Raw genomic sequence first — 26016 nt, 5'->3', positions numbered from 1 at the left:
ATTTACAGATATAGAAAAGCCAGGGGAGACAGGGATTATTAGAAGGAGATAGACTAAGTAATAGAAGTTCAAGGAAGGGAGGAATAAAAATAATCTGTAATAGCAAAAAAAAAAAGGGGTGGTGGACATAAGGAAGGTGAGGCTCGAATTGACTATTAGAAGATGTAGAAGATGTAGAGTATGTGGATTATTGGAGAAGGAACAGGACAGTTGAGGCAGGAGGCATACTCCTGTTTGTCAGTATATGAAAGAGGTTAGCTTAGATGAGAAAGAGAGTGTCCTTTCAGTAATAAAAAGTTTAAAGCAGGCAAAAGATAAGATACCATTACTAGAGAACTGCAAGGTTGTATTATCACAAGTCTGAAAAAAAAAAAGACAAATGGGTGGTCTGACCATATTCAAGAAAACCAAGGGCTCCAAGTCCTACCTTCAACACATAATGGTTGAGGGAATGGCAGGAAAGAAAAGATGAGAAAGTCAGGCAGGTGATTTGATGGCAATAGGTCTATGGGAACAAACTAATGTCTGAAAGTCTGAGGCCCCCTCTCCAGGACTAGTAGACTGAGTAAAACTACACACCTAATACTCCAAAGACTGAGGAACAGAGCTATTGACTCCAATAACTACTATCCACTTGTCTTCTCCCTTGCTTACTTGGATGTGTGTTTCTTGGTATTTCTTTCTCTGCTGTCCATGATACTTCTTGTTCCAAAAGGGAAATCACTTCTGCTTTGGACACCAGAAGACTTGTTCATGAGTTTTTTAAAAAAGAAATGTAACGGAGTTGGAGAAAAGTGTGGAGTCAGTCTCACAATTTAATCCTAGCTAATCTTCATTAGGAGAAAGAAGGCATGATAGGAAAGCTCCAAGAGTGACAGATTTTTAAAATTTATTCTTATATTTCATTTTACAAAAAATTGGTAATTTACCAATAAGAAATTTCCAAATCATTCAAAGTTACAACATTCAAAATTTTTTTTCCCTCCCCTTTCACAGGGCTGGCAGGCAAGCAAGCAATTCAATCATCACGTTTTCCTTTCCCAACTTAGGAAACACTCATGACCTTCTATTGGGGTTTTTGTAGATTGTTTAACTCTGGGAAGACCAAAGAAAAAACTGATCTTTGGTTTGGACTCTGAGTCTGTTAAGGTTCAGAGTCCTAACTTGATTGTTGTTGAGACTTAACCAGTAGACTTTGCTATTTTATAATTTGAAGGTGAAGTTGAGAAGTATAAGGATAATAGCAGTAGTTTTTGTTTAGATAATATAAATTTGGGTTAGTCAGATCAGGGAGGAGTAGTGTAGCCTGCAAAACACAGGAGAAGTGGTTCCTCCTGGAATCTGGGAGATTATTTGGGTGGATTTAGAATCTCTTAGAATTAGAAGTCCTTTATTTATCCTTATATAGTTCAATAAACATTTTATGTTTATAAAAAGAGTCTCTTTAGAATCCTTTCACTTGGGCCTGACGGGAAGTTCACATTTGAGCTTCACTTCATCGCTGAGGATACTTTTGATTACATCTATCAAAAGTATTGGAACAGTTTTAAAAAGTTTTGAACCTATATAGAAACAGTTTTTCCAGCTAAATATTTTTTTTATTTTTACACTGGCTTTCAAGTGGAAGTCTAACACCATTAAGGGAAACAATCCTTCCTTCTGGAGGGTCTAGATTCTCCTCTAATTAAACCCCTAAACAGAAAACAGACTCATATGCACATATACCCTTGTGGCACATGCATACCCAAAGGCATAGAATTCTAGCCCAAGGATTCTAAACCACAGAGGATCCCAGAATCAGAGGTGGAAGGGACCTTCCCTCTAATTCTGACTCTTTACAACATCCCCAAAGGGGGGTAATTCACATTCCAGATGCTAACCTTCCCCAACAACTCCTTTTGGGCAGCTCTCATATTCAGGATGGTTTCTTTCCATGTCAGAAAGATCTTCCCTTCCCTCTTTTCTTGCCAAGGCACATTCCCATGAACCTTCTACTTTCCTGGGTTAGAGGGACAGCAAAGAGACTGAAAAAATTTCTTCAGAAATTGTCATTAATTAATTTAGAATATTTTTCCATGGTTACATGATTCACACTCTTACCCTCCTCTCCTTCTACCTCCCTCCCATAGCCAACAAGCAATTCCACTGGGTTTTATATATAATGTGAAGAGTGAAATATTGAGGGAACTCATTTACTCATGAAGGGAAATCCAAAATCAGAGAACTTATGAGAGTATGTAGAAAATGACTCCTCAAAGGGGAGCAAGTTATCTGAGTTCAACCAAGAGACAGGCCTTCAGTATCATCCAGGTGTATTAAAAATAGATGATCTGTGGAGCTATTTCTAGTTGCAGTAAATGATATACTCTGCTTCTGACTAGAGCGATACTGGGGAAAACTCAGGAAGCCCAGTTGTAATGTAGATAGAGGTACTTCTGAGAGATAGAGAGATACTATTAGAGAAAGATATTCTAGGGTTGCCTATTGATCACTACTGATGTCTAATTGATTATTTTTCCTAAGCTCGTCCTCCGTCAATCCCTCCCTTCACCACCCTATTCTGAAGCCTTTGGCTTCGCACCACCCCCCTGAGTGGACTATAGGATTTATGAGGAAAAACTCTTTTCTCTTCCTTTTTCAAGTAAGGGGGTTTATTGGGAACAACAGGATGGAGAACTGAGGTAAGATGAGGTGAGAGGGATAAAGTGTTCCCTAATCTCTAAGGAAGGTTAGGAGGATTTTGGGAAATGTCAGTTCTGTCACAGCTGTGACACAAGTCTGTCAAGGAGATATGAAGGACAATTTTCTTTTTTCTGTCTTCTTCTAATCAGCCCAGTATATAACAGTCAATGACCAACATCAGCCACACCAAAGCCTCAGCCTCGGTCAGAAACCAAGCCAGTCTCCCCTTGGTCAGAAGCCAAGGCAGTCTCTCAGTTCATCCCCTGGCCATGCTCCACCTGACATTCCTGGGAACATTCTATTTGAAATGTTCTTTCTTGATTGACATCTGAGGTCCTTTACTCTCTGTCTCCCATGCATGGAATTATCTCTTCCTTCATGACTCTTCCACATTGCGGAAAACTCCCAGAAGTCTTTAGGGAAGCAAATGGAAAATGGGGATAGACTAAGAATCCAACTTCCCCTACCTGTCTTTAAGAGATCTCTCTTTCTCTTTCCTGCAGTCAGTTTCAAAGAGTCTATCACCATGAGTGCTTGTCTCCAAGAAGGAATGAAAAACACTTCTTATCTGCAAAAGTCTTGTACTGATTCTGACTCTCAGGTGGGCACAACATTGGCTTTTCAACACCAATTAGTAGAACAACATGAAGACAACCACAAGGACTCATGACAAGAAGGGCCCTCTGCCTCCAGAGAAGGAGCTGATGGAGTCTGGATGCAGACTTCCTTTTTTCTTTGCTCAGATTCTCTTCCACTCAGTGATGAGTATGGGGAACAGTTTGACAGTATTGCTTCTGTACACTCAATATCACATTGCTTGCCCACTGTTACACGGAAATTAGCAGGAATAAGAGATCCTGCATGGCAGAAGAGCAAGGTTCCAGAACTCTGGAGAGTGACAGGCAGTTCCTTCTGAGAGGGACAGTTGAGCAGCCAGGAGTTGAGTTTCTGTCTAGTTCTTCTGGGAAGGATGTAGAGAGCTAGATATTCTCTCTCCTGTGGCTTTCCTGGTGATCCAGTCTGTTCTTGTGGGTCCCTGCTACTGCTGAGACTGATTTCCAACAGAGATGCTCAAGACTCCAGAGGACAACTGTCAGCGAGACCTTCCTTTGAATCCTGGTCCTGCTACCTGCAATTCCTTCCCACTTTTACATATTAACTAAGGGGGTTTCATTTCACTAGATGAATCAAGTAGATTTGTAGGTAGTGAAGTATTAAATGGTGGAGGTAACCACTTGACTTGGGTTTTAGATAGATCATCCCAAATCCCTTCCTTCCCTTATCTGAAAATGAACTATTGTCTGAGTTAGATTTATATACATTATTTCAGTAGAGTTATTTCACCACTCAGAAAACGGAAAGGGGAAGAAGGGAGAGATGCTGTGATTCTTCCACACTCTGCCCTTCTCACAAGGCATACTGGCTGCACTTTCCTGTCCTTTTCCTGGTCTCTCTCTTTCTCGTTGCTAGTCTCCCTAGCAGGCTAACTCTCACTCTCCAAGGCTACAAAGCCCTCAGATCCAATCACACATGGCAGCTGAAGTAACCACAAACAGACATGCTCCAATCAGATTCTCCTCGAGCAGCAGGGATCCCCCACCAGCTCATCCACACCACTCACAAGACTCCCGGCCAAGAGCAATTCTTTAGGGACACAAAAGTCACAAGTGAGCAGGTGAAAAGTGGAACCAACGGATCACAGCCCCACCAAGCCAAACACCAAACCATTCCGGAGCACCGTAGGTGCCTTTCCAAAGAGACAGCCCAGTATATTTCATTTCCAAAAAGATTGCAGGAACCAGAAACAGAATCAATTCGACACAAAAGCCAGGATGGATGTAAAAAGAACTTTGACAAGGCCTGAGGATACATCCCAATGTAAGAGAGCTCAAGTGCAGCCAGAGGAGAGATTGAAAGACCTGGAGAGATGGAAAGAAACAGCTTTAGCCAAGAGACACTCGAGGACTTTTCAACAACTCACTGCCAAGAAGGGTCTGAGCAGCAGTTAATCCCAGAACAACAATGATTTTAGAACACGATCACTCTGTGTTAAACCTGGTTTATGTTGAACCCTGTTGTTGTCCTCTGGTGTTGTCTTATCTGGTGAGCACAAACAAAAAAACGAGGATTGAGCCTAAGAGAACTCTGATCAGAATAAGTAGAGACCCAAACAAGAAAGTTGTTTGAGGTTATGGATTATATATGATTGAAATCAGAATGCTAATAAGAACACGTTTTTATCTCAACTGTAATGTATAAGATTTCTGAAAAAAGGGTTTATGGAAATCACACCACTGGGATATTTTTACTTAAAGTCATAAAGTGAAAGATTATTAAATACCCCCCCAAAAGGATTTCATATTCATACCGAGTATTTAATCATTGATGAGAACAATCTAAATGCTGCTACGAGGCATTTTCATGCCTCTAAAAACAAAAGGGGGACAGTAAATCTAATATAGGCAATGGACTTGATTATTGATTAAAAACTGATTTCAGATACTCTGCTTACTGTGCTCACAAAGTATCCTCAGTTTATATCAGTGAAGTGAAACTCATAAATGAACATTTCAGGGCCAGGCACAAGGATGATAAAGAGACTCTTGTTATCAAAAATAAAATATATGTTGAAATATATAAGAATAAAAGGATTTCTAACTCTAAGGGATTCCAACTCCACCCAAATAAAACTCCCTGGTTCCAGAAGAAACGGCTCATCCTGTGTTTCACAGACTATACTAATCCTTCCTAATCTGACTAACCCAAATTTATACTATCTAAATAAAAACTACCACTATTATCCTGATGAATCTTAACTTTGCCTTCAAATTATAAAAAAGCAAAGGATAGCTGGTTGAGTCTCAACAAGAACCAAGTCAGGACCCTGAGCCTTAGCAGACTCAGAGTCCAAACCAAAGACTAGATCTTTCTTTGGTCTTCTCAGAGTTAAACAATCTATAAAGACAGTAATTGATAGTCAATAGTACTGCACTCAGTCAAAGGACATCATTAAGTCCTGAGTCCCCTCACTCTGGAAAGCAAAGAAGTCATTGTAATACCAAGACTGAAAGTACCACACTTCCCTTTCTCCAAGTTACACAGAAGAGATTAGCAATCACAGTTTCTCAGCTTGCTTACCTCTATAATAGCAACCCTGGTAATGCTCATGTGTGGAGTCATTTTCATAAACATTATCCTGTGGGAGAGTAGCACATCCAGCCCCCAAGAATGTTGTTGTGCTTAGGATTTTTCTCTCTATAAAAGACTTTCTTTTAGTCACAATAAAGGAAGTCATAGCCCCAGTCATGGTGCCATGATTCTTTCCCATGGTCCTTCTCAAAAGGCATGCTGGCTTCACCTTTCTGGTCCTTTTCCTTATCTCACTCTTTCTCTCTAGCTGCTAGTTTTCCTAGCTGACTAACTCTCACTCTCCATGGCTACAACAGCCCTCAGATCCAATTACTCATCACCAGTCTCCCACACATGACCCCCATAGAGAGGAAAAAACAATTTGACTCAAAGAAATTTTAAAAGAGGTTAAAAATCATTTTTACATTTAATTAAGGGAAAAAAATAGAATGTGATTTTTAAAAATGTACCAGGCTGGGCCCAAAATCTGCTACTTAGATAAAGAAATCAAAACCTTCTCAAGGTCTATGCCATCTCCCGAGGGAAGTAAATAAGCCCTAAATTAAGGGGAAATTCCACCACCTGGAGGTGATCAAGATGGGGCAGGGCAGAGCTGAGGCCTGGAATAAAGGCAGAACTCCCAGAGCTTCAGAACCTTGGGAGGAAAGAGGCCAGATAAGGAAGTGAGAGGTACCAGGCCTACACTTTCTGATGGAGACTTCCTCAGGCAGCCCTCAGCCTGGATGAGTCTTTTTAGGTGGGAGCTCTTGTTCTGGTCCCACTGAACTGAACCTGAGGTTACTCTATTGAGCTTCAGGGCCTTCTGGGGTCTGTTCCTGCTGTGGGTGAGTCTGCCCCATTTTCTCCTCCTCCTCCTCAAGTCCTCCTTGCTTCAGTCCCTCACGCCAAGCTCTCAGAGGGGTCTCCTCCTGCCTTAATGAGGACCAATGACCTAGAACAAGGTAGCTGAGGGTCACCCCTGATTGCAGAGGAAAGGAGGCCCTGGATTCCTCAGGGGCCTTAGTTCCCCAATGAAACCCTTATCTATGAAACCTCTGGTACGTGCTACTCCCAGTTCTAGGTGATGAGGAAGCAAAGGCCAAAGGCAAATAGAACCTTTCCTTTAGGAGTTTCCCATTTACCCTAAGGCAAACAGATAAGAACATAGGGAATGGGAAGGGAACTCAATACTAAGAAGGGCCAGGGGAACCAGGAGATATATATTTCCTTGGATATCCTGTCAATCCTATGTATAGCTTCCTTGGTATGTTTTTGTTTGAATGTTGTCTTCTGTGAGCTTCCTCAGAGTAGGGGCCATTTTTTACCTCTTTCTTGGATGTCCAGCACTTAGCATAATACACAGCTAATAATAAGCTCTCAACACATGTCCACTGATCTATTTTTTAATGTTTAGAGTGTTATCAAATCAGTTACAACTTGACATAAAAAATTTAGAAACTTCAGAAGCAGACTTAGAGATAATAGATAAATTAATGGATTAATAAAATATCGACAGCAAGTCTATTCTATGCTGGGCTGTACTGAGCACTTTATAATACTACCATCTCTTAAGATCCTCACAACAATCCTAAGAGGTAGGTTGTCACTTTACCAGTGAGGAAACTGAGTCAGCAGAGGTAAAGTGACTTGGCCAGGGTCAGCCAACTAGGAAGAGTCTGAGGCCAAATTTGAACTCAAATCTTTCTGACTTTAGGCCCTTGTGAACTCTTCCCTTCACCATCACTTCACTGCTACTAGATTAGGAGGGACATACTCTGCAATTAGCAGGGGAATTAAGAGAAGTCAGTGATTGACCCAGTGTCTACTAAGTAGGTAGTCTAATAGTTGAAGCCAGATTTCCTGACTCCTAAACTAGGGTTCTCTTTAGGCCACAGTGCTGCTTCCTATGACTGATGGTGGAGTCTGACTTGACTCTCCTGTCCCTATCAGACCATGCCATTCTCCTACTCAAGAAATGCCAGTGACTCCCATTTGCTCTGGAATTCATGGGTCCAACTATGTGACCTTGAGCAAGTCACCTAATCACCACTGTCTAGTCTTTCCTGCTCTTTTCCTTTGGAACCGATACACAGTACTGATTCTGAGAGGGAAGGTAAGGGTTTAAAAAACAAAGAATTCATGAGTCTTCCTCTGTTCAGCATTGATAGGCCTCTCTATCTCATTCCAACTTCCTTTTACACAGTGTTTATTCATTACAATCATTCAGTTGTCCTTCTGATATTTCCCCTCATCGTCCTTCATCCTTGAACTCTTTTGGTAGTTCTCATGGCTTGGATTCCCGAATCTCTGATCACTCCTCATTACGCACCTCCTTCAATTCCTTCCTAGCTCTGTGTTGCCCATGGATCATGGCCACTTTTCCCTCCTAGTTCTGTTGACCTTTTCTGCCTTTTCCCCATGAGTTCAGGTTATGTTTGAGAGAACTCAAGGGCATTCCTTTTAGGGCTATTGTCACTATGGGGTATGTGCCTGGTTTTTCTCAGCTACAAGGGTCCCGTTCCCCTAGAAGAGGCCACAAAGGAAATTTGTGTATTTCATTTCATCTCTTTCAGACTGGGAGTCTAGGTCTAAGAGCAAGAAGGAAACTCCAATATAAGGCATTCCTGAGGAAGAAGGAAGCAAAAGGATTGGTCTTGCATTCTGCTTTTGGAGAAGTAGAAATTGATGAAAACAAATTCTGTGGAGAAATCAGAGAAACCAGGAGTCACATTTGGGGCATTTCATCTTTACTCATTTCAGAAAAGTACCAACATGTATACTGGAGAGAAATTCTACAAGTGCCCTCAATGTAGGAAAGCTTTTAATAAAAGCTCAAAACTCATTTTACATCAGAGAATTCATGTTGGAGAAAACCCTTATGAATGCAATGTCTGTGGGAAAGGTTTCCATCATAGGTCAAAACTTAGCATACATCAGAGGGCACATACTAGAAAAAATCCTTATCAATGCAATGACTGTGGGAAAATGTTTATTAATGACTCAAAACTTATTTTACATCAGAGGATTCATACTGGTGAGAAGCCTTTTAAATGTCATGATTGTGGGAAGGCCTTTAATCAGAGTTCCACCCTCCTTCAACACCAGAGAATTCATACTGGTGAGAAGCCTTTTAAATGTCATGATTGTGGGAAGGCCTTTAATCAGAGTTCCAACCTCCTTCAGCACCAGAGAATTCATACTGGTGAGAAGCCATTTCAATGTAGTGATTGTGGGAAGGCCTTTAATCGGAGTTCCCACCTCTTTCAACACCAGAGAATTCATACTGGTGAGAAGCCATTTAAATGCGATGATTGTGGGAAGGCCTTTAATCAGAATTCCCACCTCCTTCAACACCAGAGAATTCATACTGGTGAGAAGCCATTTCTATGTCATTATTGTGGGAAGGCCTTTAATTGGATTTCCAACCTCCTTCAACATCAGAGAATTCATACTGGTGAGAAGCCATTTAAATGTAGTGATTGTGGGAAGGCCTTTAATCAGAATTCCAACCTCATTAAACACCAGAGAATTCATACTGGTGAGAAGCCATTTAAATGTAATGATTGTGGGAAGGCCTTTAATCAGAGTTCAAATTTAATTGTCCATCAGAGAATTCATACTGAAAAGGTTATTAAAAAATCATGAATGTGGTAAAGATTTCAATAAGAGAACAAATTTCCTGGTACATCAGAGAATTCACACTGGTGAGGAACCATATAAATGTGAAGGCTGTGAGAAAGTCCTCAGTTTTCAGTCATATTTTCTTGACCATCAGAGGGCCCATATTGGTGAGAAACTTTAGTAATGTGATGAATATGCCAAAGGGCTCTGTAAGCATCTAGTACTCATTGATCATCTGATCATGTTAGATATAAACCTTTTCCGTACGCTTCTTGTGAGAATGTTTTGGTACGAAACACAAAATTTTCTACACTAGAAAACTCGTGCTGAAAAAAAAAACAACTTAGGTCCACAAGTTTCATTTGGCTGTATGATTATCATGAAATGTGTTTCTGTTTAGTAGCATAATAATGAATTCAATTTTTTATTTCATTCTTTACCTCATTTTTGACAATCAAATACAAACCATTTATATTTATTATTTTTATAAATATATTTTCTCCTCTCAGTTATTCCTAGTTTTACATGGGATTGATATTTATCTTTACATATTTCAAGCAAGGTAATGTGTTCTAGTTTGAATGTCACTTCATCTAGATGTTAATATTGCAATTTCTGTCTTATAATAAAATATTATTTTTACAATATTTGCTTATTTTTAAACTAGGGATTTTGTGTATTATTTATCTTCAATGATTTATAAAAATCATAAGTTTTTTGTTGCATGAGACATTCTACGTGACTTATTTTAATAAGAAATTCAAACTATTTCTAAAATGTTAGGAATTTCAGTTTATTTTCGATAATTTTCTTTTCATGATTTTTGTTAATTCCATCATTCATCTACAGCAAAGCCCTTTAATGGGTAAGGTAAAAGGACAAGTTCAATAGACTTTTATTTGAGGGGAGTCTAGCCCCTCTAGAGGCCAAAGGTTGTTCTCCCATCCATGGGAGGTGTTAAATTTATTTGTGGTTGAGATGGAAATATTAATTAGGTGGTCGCCAGGGATTTAAATTCTAAATCCCAAAATGTATTACTCAAGTAAATAGAATTTATGGTAGTTTATTTATAATAGAGGGAATATATATATATATATGTATATGTATATGTATATATATATGTATGTATACAGAGAGAGAGAGAGGGAGAGATCTGGCTTCTTCTGATATCAGAATTTCTAAGCCCCAGCCAGGAGAAAAAAGTCTCAAAATGATGGGACTCTCTCAGAAGTTTAGACCTCTGAGAAAGGCATGGTCACTAAGTCAGCCTTTCACTCACCAATGGTGACCATCTAAAAGGAAAAGCAGTCTGAGGTCTCCGGCCTGAGTTCCTTCAGGGGTCCAGTTCCTCGGGTCCAACACCAAGTCAGAGAATCCTACATCCAACTCGAATCTTGAATCAAAATATCTTCTTCTGGCCTCTGATCTTCTTAAAGATCTTTTTCTCTTGTGTCACCTCCCCTAAATTTCACACAAATCACAGCAGATGCTACTCTCCAGGACTGCCCACTCTTTAGTTCATACCTTCTTTGGTTTGAGTAAACCTTTTTTAGTTATTTAACACCTTTTTTGGTTAGATCACTTTTTGTAGCTACTTAACACCTTTTGTATTTAAAATGGGTAGATCTACTTAAAATACTGAGTTACCACCTTTTTGTAGATTAAAGTCTAAAACTACATTGTGTATTACAATTCAATCTTCCCAATAAAGGAAGAGCTAAGTACCTTCATTGTTACAATCAGAGGATGTAAGGGGTAAATGTAGGGGTTCTGACTAATATATTATCCTTATAGTCACCAGGGATTCATTCAAATCCCAATAAAAATATTCAAGTCAGTTTGGGAATTGTATGTTAGTTTAATTAATATAGAGGGAAGGAATGAAGAAGAACAGAGAGGGGAAAGGGTATAAGATTTCTCTGGCCTAGCCTGAGCCAAGGGGAGTTCAGAGACCTTCCAGCCACAAGGCCTCCTCCGAGATGAGGGGCCTCCTAGGAGGATGATGTTTTTAGGAAAGGTAAAGGAAAAAAAGGAATCAGCCTAAACTCCAAGAGAGTTCAGAGAACACGCCTCACCTGACCCACAATATTAAGCTTCTCCCAGTTACTGTATCAAGGACACTCATCACCAAACCGGGACAATAGCTGCAGCCATGCCAAGATGCCCAGCACACTGCCACAAGCCACCTCTCCACCAAAAGAGAGCTGGCAAGAGGAAGTGGCGTGAATATATAGACTTTTTTTAATATCACTTCCTGCATCTCACATGTACCAATGGTAGCTTAAGCATGACTTAGGACAGCCCAGGGGGTCTGATAGTTGTTTCTAATTTGTCACTTGATAGAACATGTTGGTCATTGGGCATCCTTCTCAACATTTGATCCATAAATACGGGTGTAGACAACCTTGTTTTGTTAGGATTTTAAAGATTTAATCAGGATGGCCAAAATCTAAAATTCACAGGGATTACAATTTAATCTTCACAATAAAAGAAGAGCTAAGTATCTTGATTGTAACAATCAGGGGAGAGCTAAATCCAATCTTCACAGAGGATTTTCCTGTGTGTCCTCAGAGAAGGACGCCTTTTATTCTAGCCAATAAGGCCAGCCTGGAGTGATGGCCAGGTGATCCTTCCTGAGCCTGATGTCCCAGAAAGTGCCCTCCTATTCCAGGCAGTCACACACAGAACATAGTCCTCTTGGGAAAGGGAGAAAGGACTGCAGAGAAGCCTGATTCTTTCCTCTCTGTCTGTCTGGCAGAGAGGAACGAGCTAAACTCTGAGCAGAGAGGCTGAAGGAGATGCACCATTTCCCTCCTGTACTCAGGGGATGAGTAATGTAATATTTATAGGGAAAATGGGTTGAATATAAAGAACAGGGGATACTGAAGGTTTTGTAACAAGGAATGGAGGAGTTGAGGGGAGAGAGGAAATATGGCTGCTGGTGAGGGAAAAGGAGTGAGATGCCCGTTACTGAGAGGCTATTTTTGAAAAATGGGGTTCCCAAGAAATGGGCCACTTATGATAGCCTGAGGAGACATCTTCTCTATTGGATTGATGTGGAAGATATCCCAGAATAGGTAAAAACAGATCCTCCTGAGGAAAAGCCTCCCCCCAGACTTAGTTGCCCAGAAGGGGTCCAATAAGGACCATTGATACTTGAATGACTATCTTGAGATTCAGCCCCCTCTATGTCCCCTGAAATGATAGTCCTCTTATCTGACTGCGGTTATTTAAATAAAGATAAATTTTAATGACAATGTTGGATTGGGGAAGGTATCAGGGATGAAGGAAGAGGGATTTCCCTAGATGAGGTTTGAGTCTCTCTCAGCTTTTGAGCTGAGGCCAGGTCTCACAGAGGGATGGAGGGTTTCTTTTATTCCTGTCTATGCTATTTTGTGCTAGTTTTCTTAAATTCAAAGTCTTAGCAGTAGACAGCAAGAGGAAGAAAAGTTCTGATCTTCAGAGGTGGTTGGGCCTGTCTCTTCGGGCTGATACCCCTAAATACTGGCCTTACAATCCAAACTGTTTACACTGAGTCCTTTTGTCCGATGAATATGATCACAGGGATCCATGTAGATCACACAGTTGGGAAATTCATGAATAGAGGCACTTCTATCTAGAAACAGGAAGAGAGTGCTGCTCATAAGACCAACTTCCACTTCCAGTTGCCCCTCTCTCCACCAACTTTCATTCTTGTCAATATCTTGTCTCTAACATTCCAACTACTGTTTGTTCCACCTGACAGGCAGAAAGTCCAAAACTTGCTTTAGTTTTCCTTTCAACTGTAATGGCCAGAGGCTAGGCTATCCCAGGGCTTGAGAAGAGCAGCCAAGTGGATGAAGATGAGAAGGAAGGTAGCTACAGAGCTGGAGAGGTCAGGAATGGGATGTAGGATGTTGGCAGAGGTCAGGAACTTGGTGAAGGGGTTAGAGGGCAACAGGAAGCTAAGGAAAGAGATAGATAGGGAATGGAGAGGAGGAAAGACCAGGCAGGGGGTAGAGAGAAAAGGGAATATTAAGAAGGATAAAGCAGAGAGGGGAGAAGAGAGATTAATGAGAGTAGCTGGCATTGACATGGGACTTTAAGGCTGGCAAAAGGCTTAAGAGGAGCAGCCTCATTGGATACTCAAATGACCTCTTGCATTATTTATAATGAATTCAGAAAATAAAGAAACTGAGGCTCAGAAATGTCATGGCCTGACTAGAATCACACAGCTACTCTTCTGGACTTAGTGCTTCTGTGAAGAAGCATCCAGTCAGAAGAAGGGGACACAGGGACAGAATTATTTACAATGTAAGTCCAGAAGGTCATTGAGTTTCCAGAGTAAATATGTTTCTGTGGCATATCTGGCAGAGGAAGGACAGGGGCCAGGAGTATAGCCTGGACTCCAACATGCTGCTGCCAATGGCCCTAAGAATTCCTACCAGCATGCAGGAAGACCACATGGATAAACTTCAACAGAGACAACTCTGCTTTAAATAAAACATAGCCAGTTCCTTTGACACTGGTTTGATGTCCTGCTCTCTTCCTTCTTTTGGAATTTGGCAACCCAGCAATGTTGAGTGCCAGGATTCTTGGCTGTGCTTGATTAATTTGGTGTTAAATATAATTTAATAACAATTCCAATACAACTGCTTCCTTTGGACTACTATGATTCTGTTTTATACATTAAAAAAATTGTATCCCTGCAAAGTAAAACCCCTCTGAGGTACCACATATTATTTCTGTCACCCTTCCCATCACTCCCTTCTCCCTCTTCATGGCCTGTGAAGGGTCCTTGCCAAGGCTCTGGCTGATTCTTGCATGGCCCTTTGCCCTGTCTCCCCCTCACACACAATTCTGTGAAAGGGAATTCTTTATTCCCAGTATCTATTTTGAGTTAACACTCTAGTTAACACTAACCCCTACTTAGACTGTGAAGACAGGATTAACTCTCCTTTGTCTACATTTGAATTGAATCAACAAGACTGAACACAGGTAAGAAGCTAACAAGGTACTTGGAGAACTCACAAGTCACTTACTGAGAGAGCTCCACCCTTTTAACTCAGTACCAAACTTGTGAATATGATGATCAGAGTTTAAACCCTCAGAAACTCAATCAGCTAGGAATCTGTGAACCTTTTTGATGAGTATTCACCCCCCCAGAAGATGAGAAATGGTTCCTATGAGCACTTCCCCCTGAGCAGTGCTGGACAATTTGGAAACTGTGACTGGCCCCTGTGAAGAGAGATAGGGACAAAAATTCACTATAAAAGCCATGAATTCTTCAGTTTGAGTCAGTCTTGTGCAGATAGACTCCTGACTGGAGAGTGTTTTCAAGGCAGCTTCACTGGAGACTGTGCATTGGATCGAGGGCTTAGAGCTTGGCTTCAACTTGGACCCTGACTCCTAGACTACTTTGCGAGGGGAGTGAAAGGTTGACTACTTTCCTAGTTTCTGGAGAGACTAGCTTCCATATTGGAGGAAGCTGTATGGTTACTGACTACAGGTCTTCCTGGTTGAGAGCTAATTAACTTCTGCCTGGATTAAGATAGGATGGATAACCTCTCTAATCCCCTCACATTTCTCTTCTTTATTGTTTCTTCTCTATTTGTAAATAAAGTTCTGACTCAAAGTATAATAAATATTGGTGAGCACATAATTTCATAAAAGTATTGTCCAACCATTAAATTCAACCTTTATAGTTCCAGATATAGAACTGTAAAAGAACATAGGAGGAATGCACCACATAAAAGGGAGCTGAGTTGCCTTTCTTCCTGAGAGTCTCCTTCAGGCCTTGTTATTTGTTTTCAGTTGTTTCCCATGATTTACAGAACTTCACCACCCTGGGCCACAGAACTGCAGGCCTAACCCTCTACTGCTGCTCTTGCTATGGGCGTGTGGCAGCCCCTGCAAGGGTCCAGAACACCAGATCACTCCATCAGAACTTGGGTCCTCAGCTGAGACCAAGCTGAAAACTTCTGTGCATGTACCCTCATTAAAGGGAGTCTCTGAATCTACCAGTGAACTTTGATCCAATATCGATCCTGACCACCATGTTGCTGTACCCTGGCCAGGGTACAGATCTCCTGTATGACAGAGCAGTCCAAGCCTAGAACTCCATCATACCACAAAGTTGAAGATTGTAATATTCTTCTCTAAGACTACACACACACATGTATACACACATATATGTTCCCTTTTCTTTCTCATATAGTATGTGGAGTCCGCGGTACATCTTTGCCACCTATCTACCTGCCACCAAACTCTTACCTTTGGCAGCAGTCACACACACACCAGTAAACTAAGCCTCAAACTTGTCTGAGTGTTAGGTAGATGTCTCCCCAAAGAATGTGAAGACTTCCTCAGCTGAATGGGCAGATGAGAACCATTTCTTACAACAGCCATGAAGGCAGTGGTTGAGGCAGGGCTGGGTTTTAGGGCTCTTAGAGTTTGGTTAGACATTTGAAAAAGCCAGGGTCTTCCACTTTGCAACCGAAATATTCTAAGTCTGGGAGCAGGAGGGCAAACAGCTCTCATTCCTAGCCACTTTTTCTTTAAGAGAAATGGGCTGTCTTAAGATCACACTCAACCATCTGAGCCTTTCCCACTAAATCCTGGCTACAAAAAGGCTGTCACCAATAGTGAATATTGAGGAAATCTATTTACTCAACCAAACCCAAACCACAAAATAGATGAATTGCAAAAATTAGAGTATGGAAAATATGGCTCCCCAACTGGGATCAAGCGATTTAAGTTCAACCAACAGTCAGGTTTTCCATATCATCCTGGGGAAAATTCTCAGAAGTCTTTAGAGAAGCCAATGGAAATCAGTGGATATACTGAGGAGCTAGCTATCTCTACATATCTGTAGGAGATCTCTCTTTCTCCTTTCTGGTGACTTTTTATAAGAAAGAACAAAGAGGGAACAGCCAGGTGATTTAGTGGATTGAGAGCCAGGTTCAAATCTGGCCTCAGACATTTCTAAGCTGTGTGACCCTGGGCATGTCCTGACCCATCCCAGTTGGGCCCCTGGGCACCTCCTGACCCAGGCAGGCTGTCTGTCTCTGGTGTTCACCCTCTGCAGGGACTGCCTGGTCTTCACTGCTCAGCCTGACATGGCCTTTAAGGCTTGGTTCAAGCCCTGCCTTTTCCCTGCCACCTTCCCCAACCAGCCAACCACACCTTCTGCAAGACTCCCTCTCAGATGATCCCAGACTCTCCTGCTCATAGCTCCTGGCTGCCTGTCGTCTCACTTCTTTCTGATGGCTAGTACCAATTTGTTTCCTTCTTTGAAAACTTCCAATTGCTTAGAGAAATTATCATTATAGATGTTGATCATAAGGTTGTTTTGGTTTTCTTCATGCACTGCTTTTCCTTCTTATAGAAACAAATTAATCTTTTTTTCACAGTTTCATGTTATGTCTCATTAAGACTTTTCCCCATCATATGTGTAAAAGATTTAATATCATCTTTTATATTTTTGATGAGGATTTTCTAAAACTCGTTATGAATCCATTTGGACATTATGGCTCTGCTATGACACGATCATCTGCTTGTTTTTCTCACGAAACTGATTTCCAGTTTTCCAACAGTTTATTTTTAATCAAAACCTTCTCCCGTGTTTTGTGAGTTTGGGTCTATCCAACCCCAGAATAATACCCAATATGGCACGTGTCATAGTTCTATCTCATCATTATCTAGTCAGATTTCAGATCTTTTTCTATACTTTGTCAATATTTGCCAATTTTGCCTTGCTGTTCTCACTTCCTTACATGTTTACATACTATCTTCTTACATTTTTATCTAGTTTAATGAAGCTTAAGTGCTATTTTGATTGGATAGAACTCTCTAGATTGATTCATTTGAGTACCATCATCATCTTTATCATGTGTATGCAGTATTTTTATCTTTTACTGCACCTGTGATTTAATGTGTACTTAGCTCCTGGTAAGGAATTTTCTTTACCGTAGAGGCACCTTCTTTGCAATTTTTAGTCTTAGAGCTTTGGAGGGACTGAGTTATTAAGTGATTTACCCAGGATCATTCAAATTTGTCAGAAGTAGAACTTGAACTCAGATCTTTAGGACTAGAAGACCAACTTTTTACCAATATTGACATGCTGCCTAATGGTATTATTGAATATATTTTACATATTTAAATTTTAAAAATATTTTATGTCCCCAATTTTATGTAAAAGCAATATTCAATGTTTCCTCAAAATTATAAGGTCCAAGTTGTCTCCCTTCTTCCCTTCCCTCTCCCCTCCCCAGAGGGTGAGCAATTTGATCTGGGTTATACATACATGTATTGTCATGCAAATCATACTTCCCATATTGGTCACTGTTGTAAGAGAATAGTCATATAAAACCACATCCCCAAAATAAAAACACAAAGAAAGTGTAAAATAGAATGCTTTGATCTGTATTCCAACTCCCACAGTTCTTTCTCTGGAGGTGGATAGCATTCTTTATCATAAGTCCTTCAGAATTGTCCTGGGTTATTACATAGCTGGGAATAGCTAAATCTCTCACAGTTAATCACCATGAGTTATTCTTGTTACTGTGTACAATATTCTGCTGGTTCAATTTATTTCACTCTACATCAGTTCACTTTGGTATAATTCTTCCTGAAGTCATGCTGCTCATCATTTCTTATAGCACAATAGTATTCCATTAACATCATACCCCACTGTCCGTTCAGCCATTCCCCAATTGATGGATATCCCATCAATTTTCACTTCTTTGCTATCATAAAGAGTTGTAAATATATTTGTACAAGTAGGTCCTTTTTGCTGGGGGCCATCAGTCCATGACGCCTTGACAGAATCACTCATGGTAGCTGGGGAGGCCACAGAGTGTCCTTGGAGAGATGTGACTGCCCACTCTATCCCCCTTGCATGACTTCTTCCATCAATGCCCCTTACCTATGAATTGACATGATTATTATTCCCCCAGTCTCAAAAGAAATAATGCAAGAGCAAAGCACCTGAACCCTAATTCTCCTAAACACCACCAAAAGATCAGACCCTCAAACCCAATCCCAAAAGACTATCGTGGCTTAACTTTTACTTAGGTACATAATTCCCAGCAAAACCGCAGCTACAGGCCAAGCCAAAAACTCTCCCACATACAGAAGCCTCTTCTCATGAAGGCAGCACACAAATCAGTCATAGAGGCCCAAGCGATAAGTACAAGTACATGAAGCTTCAGTATGCCTCAGTGACTCGATCCCACAAATCAGTAACTCCCTAGAAGCCACCAGTCTAAATTTGAATTGTGTTCCCAGACCCCTCAGCCTCCATGATATGATTGTTGAATTGTCTTCTATGAACTGCTGATTAATTATTCCGTTTTATTAAAAGCAATACATAATTTTCCTTGATTGCTTATAAGCTCAAAACTTCTCACAAGGTAATGAGAAAATTAAGCCACCTGTGACAGAAATCATTTATCTTGTGCGCAACCTTTATTCTGTCTGTAATCACAATACAAGATTATAGAATGTTAATCAAGAGATTTGTTAAAAGTTGATGTATCACTTTTCCAATTATCTCTCTTTGATTTTGTGTGTCTGCATGCCGAGAATATGGATATAAAATAATCCCAGGCCTGGAAATGTCGGAGCAGCTGAGATGCAAAGCAGTCTCATGGCCATAATGATTAAGCTGTCTTATGTTTGTTATTTATTTTATTTTATTTATTTTGACTGATCCTTTGCCATCTGTCAGGAATCCTGGAGTTGCAAGTGGGGCTGGACCACGACCGGGGCACCTTTTCTCTCCCCTTTTTTTATATCACTGGAACAGACCTAGTAATGGTATTAAGGGATCAAAGACTGCACAGTTTTATAGTGCATTGGGCATGTAATTGGGAAAAGAGCAAAAACAGCAGCAGCAACTAGAAATACTTCCAAATTATATCTAGCAATAGTTATTCTCTTAATGTTATTTTCTAATTCCTTTAGCTAACATATTGAGAAGTATGATAACAATGGGAAGCTTGAATTTCCTATTGTCGTTACTAGGAACTCCTATTTTCTTTTCCCCATTATAAGCAGTTCTTTTTGCATTTCTATAATCAATGTTGATTTAGAGCATTTTTTTTCCACATGACTTTAGATAGTTGTGATTTCTTCTTCTGAAAAGTGCTTATTCATATCCTTTGGCCATTTTTCAATTGGGGAATGACTTACAGTCTTACAAATTTGGCTTATTTCTCTATGTATTTCAGAAATGAGGCTTTTATCAGAGAATTTTGCTGTAATATTTCTTAGTTATGATTACTATGTATTTCCCTCCATCCAATTTTCCCTATTTATCCTTCTCTCTCCTTTCACCCTATCCCTACTCAAAAAATATTTTGCTTCTGAACACCTCCTCCCCTAGTTCACACTTCCTTTAGAACCTCCTTCTATTTTCTTCCCTTCCTACTTTCATGTAGAGCAAGATTAAGATTTCTAAATCCAGCTAAGTATGCATATTATTCCCTCTTTGGGCCAATTCTCTTGAGAGTAACGTTCGAGCATCGCCCACTAACCCCAATCTTCCTCTCTACTTTATATATAGTAATAAAATATGGCACTAGTGGTTCAGAGTCAGTTTTCCCTGGCAGGCTTTCGCTCCGGAAGGGCTGTGGTCAAGCTGGCTGCCCAGCAAACTTCCATATCCTAGAGCCAGGGTCTCCATGGCTTTGGAAAGAAAGGGAAGGTATAAGGGTGGTCAAGACACAACTCTCTAGAGTGCCCTTGGGTCTGTTAGTACAAACTTGCTGCCAGGAGCATGTAATGCAGCTGGAATCAGTAAGCATCAGTTCCTGGTTGTCCCTAACCTTTTCGATGTCCCCATTATAAAGCCAGCTGTCATTGCTTTATGTCTTATATAAAATACTTTTGAGAGATTAAAGGGGTTGTAGAGAAAGAAAAGATCTGTTTGTCATGTTGTTCATATGACCATCTTTGCTTCTTCATAAAAGGCTCTCTATACTTGTTCTCTGTCTATGGTAGTTTGATCAGTCCCATGAGTTCAATTATCTTTAATGTAGAAACATTGCACATAAAGATGCTTTTCTCCATAGCCCATCTCTTCTTCCAAATTTGCTGTTTCTCTTGAGCAACATTATCCTTTACCTTGATTAGAATTTCTTTTATCAGTTAAAATCTTACCTTATGCCAGAGTTCTTTCCTAGTTCCAATCAAAACCGGTGCCTCCACTTGCCCTCTATATCTTGGATGAGCATCATTGGAATGTGAGCTCTTTCCGTGAGGTGACTGTTCTGGTCTTTAGAAGCCTAGTCCTTCACCAGTTCTGGGCACACTTACTAATAATTGTTGATGTGCTGACCATCCTAATAATATATGAAAATATAGTGGTGTCCCTACGTCACTATGCCACAAGGAAGCGTGTTGGTATTTTCTACATGACCTTCACTATTTCTCCAATTACTTTAACTTCTGTTTAATGTTCTCTTTATTTAAGATAGACAGACAGATATATAGATAGATGGACAGACAGACATAGATAGATAGACAGATATAGATAGACAGACAGATATAGATAGACAGAGAGAGAGAGAGAGAGAGAGAGAGAGAGAGAGAGAGAGAGAGAGAGAGAGAGAGAGAGAGAGAGAGAGAGAGAGGGATAGAGGGAGAGAGAGATCCAAATAACAAATCTAACAGACATTTACTAGGCATCCTATGCAAGGCACTCAATTACATACAAAGAGAAAAACAAGTCTCCACCATCAAGGAGCTTCCATACAAAATTCTATTTCCTCACCTGAATCTATCTATGAAAAGTCACCTTCTAAGAAAGGCTTCACATTTCTATATTCACACTTATTACTGCCAAGGAATGAGAAATTCTATCAATAGCAGAAACATTTTTCTCCCCACAGTCCTGCCAATATTTGATTGGATTGTTTTTAAGTAACTCCTTTCAGTTGTTTGTGATTTGGGAGTAAAGAGCTTGGAGATGTTTGCAGAAGACTCAGAGAAAGTTTAGTTCTTGTAGATTCTGCTCTTGGGATATTTGGGAAGTTTCTACAATCAGACCTTCCTCTGACATCCTCAATTCAAGTCCTCCCACCCTCAAAAGCCTTTACCTTCTGTCTTAGTAGTCATTCTAATAAATGAGCAACAAGAACTAGATATCTAGGGTTGTGACATGCCCACAGTCACATAGTGAAGAAGTGCCTAAACACAGATTTGTACCCAGGTCCTCCTGACTCTAGACCATCCCTGGTGTCTTAGCTTCTATTCTGAAAGGCAATTTTTTATGCATAAGTTTGAAGAACATGATTACAAGATTCCAAACCATGCCTTTTCGGATTTATACAAATTGGGCTCTTCATGACTTTTAGCTTATAATCTTATGATTTTTGAAATCTTCATGATGTCAGTTCTATTTTTGTTGTTTAAAGAGCTTTATCTCTATCCTTCTGGAGTTTGAAAATTTTATACAGATTTTGTGCATACGATTTTGTGTCTTTTTCCTGTTTTAAGTGTTACTGCTAATTCTTCTTAGCTATGAAGGATATTCTTCAACATAATCTTCAAGTTGAATTCCTCACAAATGGCCATTTTGGGTAGGTTGGAGAACCGCAATTCATTCTCAACAACAGATTTCCCTCTGCCTTTGTATAAATCCTAGTATACCTCATCAGGTTTTTGCCCCTCTTCAGCACCTGGCACCTCCTCCTTACCCTGATCATCTTTGTATATATCATCCTAGACATCATCAGGCTTAGAAAGTAGGGATCAGTTTCCCCTGCTCCTTGCCTTGCCTATCAAGTGACTTCTACCAACAAGATTATTCAACCCATCCACATCCCTCTATTTTTATCACTGTCTTAGATTATTTCACAAGTTGTGATATTCTTGAGTTATAAAAGAAGTCTTCTCACAAGTGGGGTCCTTTAGTCTTGACCAGAAGTCCGGCTTTATTATAAGACTGGCACTGTTGTGTAAATCTTAAAATTTCTTAGACTTATAAATGTTGGAAATTTCACCATTCGGGAATTTCATACTTGAAAAATTTCCTATTGAGAGTGGGAACTCTATTGGAATGTCAACCCCATTCGCATGGGAGGTTCCTCCTCCTTCCTTCTTAATATTACTTTAGGACAGAAACCTTTTGCTGAACAATGGAAAGGGCTTTGACCTATGCTTAAGCATACAACAGGAATTTCTTTGAGTCATGATTGATTTTAGAATTGATACAATGGAGATACTTGGAATGACAGAACCAGGTCTTGGAAATTGCAATCTCCATCCTACTCAGTCCTAACAGGATTTAGGAAGGGCTGCAGCATAGATCAAAATTTAATTATTCCAATCTCTACCCTACTCAGGGTAACAATATTAAGGAAGGGCTGTAGCAAAAGATCAAGAATTAATTATTTGAGAATATGACCTTCAAAAGATATCCGGGCCTGCCGGACTTCAACGGTGGGGTTCGGGGAGCAGCCACCTAAAAAGAACCCATAGGGGGAGAGAGGGGGAGACCAAGCACGCAATAGAGAGACAGAGTCAATCTGGTAGTGTCAAGGCTCCGTTTATTGCAGGTGTAAGGTAGAATATATATGCTTGAGGTAAAGGGGGGGTGGTGGTGGTGACTAAAGACTGCTTGTACCAGGAGGGAACATGAAGAATGGTTATTGTTATGTTTTGTGGCTGTTGGTCTTGGCGACGCCTGGGAGGTAACTTGTTTGTTCAGTTTCCCTAGGATCTTAAATCTTGTTTCAGGTCAAGTTGTCCCCGAATATGGTCTCTGACAATTCCCCCTTTCTTTTTTATAGAGGGAAGGTTTTAAGTCAGGACCGCAGTGACGGCCCCTGTCTTAGGCTACACAGGGGGAGTTGCTTGACCATCAAGGGTCAAGGACCTGTGCTATTCCCGTCATTGGGTTACCGCCCTGCTAGTAAATTGGAGACGATCAGTAGGGATGTGTGGTCGGTCAGTATCTGTTATTTCGATACGATGGTATTGGACCGTAGGGAACTTAGTAAGGGCTGAGTCAATGTTTGATTTAATAAATCCAGTCAGGTGTTGGAAAGCCCAAGGGCCAAAGGTGAGTATTAGGAGGATGATAATAAAGGGAGCTATTATTGTGGGAATTAGAGTAGAGAGCCAAGGGGATTTTCTTAAAAGATTGTTGTACCATCCTTCTTGGGCCTCGGCCTTCTTTTTTCTAAGGGCTAGGCGTTCTCTTAATTTTGCCATTGATTTTCTGACTATGCCTGTGTGGTCAGCATAAAAGCAACATTCTTCTTTAATGGCTACACATAATCCCCCATCTTTTAAAAAAAGTAGGTCGAGGCCACGTCTGTCCTGCAGTACAACTTCTGAGAGGGAGGATAGGGATTTTGCTAAAGCAGAGACAGACTTTTGTAGGATCTCAATGTCAGTTGTCATATCAGCATGTAAAGTTGTGAGGTGTTGGGTCTGTAGGTAAGCGGTGGTGCCGGTACCAATGCCGGCAGCAAGACCACCAATACCTAGAATAATGGCAATAGTAGAGAGGGGTTCCCGTTTAACCCGAGGGAACGGAGACAAAATTTTTTCTAAAGCAGTGTCTGTGTGATAAGTAATTCTGGGCCATAATTGTATAAGTACACAGAATTCTGAGGAGGTATTAAAGACCTGAAGGGAGATGCAGGGGGTGAGGCCGGTGTTGCAGGCCCAAAAGGTGTTATTGGGGGCCTCTAGATAATAAGGGGAGTGGGAGATGGGAAGGGTAACATTACAAAGATGGGAGTGAGAGGAAGGGGTGTGACCTATGCAAAGGCCTTTTCCGGAGACTTCGGCAAGGGTAAAGTGGTGGGGGAACCGGGCGCATCGAGGGGAAGGGGTAGAGGTGTTGTAAGGGTGATCGGTAAAGGCGATTCCTTCATAGTATGGGGGCTGCGAGTGGAGACATAGCCAACAGCTGATTGTAAGGTTTGGGGCAGTAGCATTCAAAACCAAATAGGAGCTCTCAATGAGTTTGAGGAGTCTATCAGTGGTACCAGGAGGTATTTTGGGAATAGGGGTAGGTGGGAGTGTAAGGGGGGGGAATTGGGTGGGGGAGAGGGGTCGGGGGGGGGGCTGGGGGTACTGATATGAAGGGCGGTGTTGGTCGGTGAGAACAAAATTAGGACCCATAGAGTTGGTAATAGGGGTCACGCGCAGTCGGAGTGTGAAGAGAAAGACATCATCGGGGCCCCTTTTATAAAGGCGCAGTCCCCAGGTGAGTCCTTCTGTCCAACGGGGATCCGTTTTGCCCTTGTTGGTGAATTTGATAATAAGGGGATTGCAATTGGGGGGATTAAAGGAGCAGGTCTGAGGGCGGGAGGGATTTCGGGCGATGGTAATCAAATCTTTGTTGGTGATCCAATAAGCAGTGCCAAAAGTCACACAGCCCCATGTGGCACAGAATCCATCTGACTGGCCCCCACAGTAGTCTGGCTGGCCGAACCCAGGGCAGCCGTATAGAGGGTACTGGGTATATTGAGTCCAATAGTCCTTAATCGGGAGACCAGGCACATTTGGGGAGCAATAGTGCATTGATGACTGGTATGGGATACCGAGGACACAAAGGTCGATGGTCAGTTGGGGGAACCATGTAAGGCGCGGCCACTGGGAACTGGAGACAGAGGCAAGAACGGCTTGGTTCACTGGATTGACAATCTCCCATACTTGATGAACGGGGATGTGTGGACTTCCTGATCTGGTGGCTGGTAGCAGGATACAGATGAGGGTTACTGTCAGAACTGTCGCCATCTGTTCCGTTGTGAAGTAGCTGAAAGAGAACAGAAGATTTTCTCAGGGATGGTCCCTGGAAGCTGATTAAGGGGAGGGGATATTTGTGGTTTTGATTAATCGAGATGGGACCCAGCGGGCGTTGTTTGCTTTGGCATCAAAGATGCAAGCTGAGCCTTTTCCCCAAGTGAGGACAGGGTCAGGGCCTTGCCAAAGGCCTGTAAGTGGGTCTCGCCAAAGGACTTTTGCCAGATCAGATGTGGTGTGTGGATGCCAGTGGCGATCAGCGGCAGAGCATCCCTCTGCATCCAGAGTGAGGAAGTTAAGAACAAAAACTTTGCAACCCCAGACCTTCCCTGTCCTTATGGGGTCGAAAGGAAATGGGGTGGGGGAGGCCTTGTTCCCTTTTTCCAAGGCCCTTCCCTGGGAGGTACCCAGATTTTAACATCATGGTGGTGACAGGGTCACTAGGGCTAACCATGAGAAGTCTCATTTGGGCTAGGATGTCTCTGCCCCAGAGATTGACTGGAAGCCCTGCAACTACATATGGGCGTGTGGTGCCTCTATTGCCCTCAGTATCTTGCCAAGTAAGGATCTTAGAGCTCTGCAGGGTGTCTTGGACTTGGCCTATTCCTGATAAATGGGTAGATGAAGGTTGAAGGGGCCAGGAGCGGGGCCAGTGAGCCTGAGAAATAACAGTGGAATCCGCTCCTGTATCTAGTAATCCAGTGAAGGTTTTCCCTTCGATTTTCAACTGGAGTGTGGGTCGGGACTCAGTAAGTTGCTGCACCCAGTAAATATTGGAGGAGCCTGGGGAGGAGGGGCCCCGTGTGTGGGCTACCGCTGGAAAATTGCCAATCATAGGGA

General features: G+C 41.4%; 1 protein-coding gene across 1 annotated transcript in view; it reads left to right on the top strand.

Annotated features, from left to right (window-relative positions):
* Window positions 1-8435: 8435 nt before the first annotated feature.
* The window catches only part of LOC107649100 (zinc finger protein 420-like), a 33565-nt gene continuing 15984 nt past the window's right edge, over window positions 8436-26016 (top strand). The window contains exon 1 of the mRNA XM_056796870.1: window positions 8436-9415. Within this exon, the coding sequence (XP_056652848.1) occupies window positions 8497-9415 (919 nt within the window). The 5' untranslated portion in view covers window positions 8436-8496. The remainder of the gene's footprint in view (window positions 9416-26016) is intronic.

The sequence above is a fragment of the Monodelphis domestica genome, chromosome 4 (genome assembly GCF_027887165.1).
Source record: "Monodelphis domestica isolate mMonDom1 chromosome 4, mMonDom1.pri, whole genome shotgun sequence".
NCBI lineage: Eukaryota > Metazoa > Chordata > Mammalia > Didelphimorphia > Didelphidae > Monodelphis > Monodelphis domestica.
The sequence above is the reverse complement of the archived record's forward strand: the minus strand, read 5'-3'. Positions and strand labels throughout refer to the sequence as shown.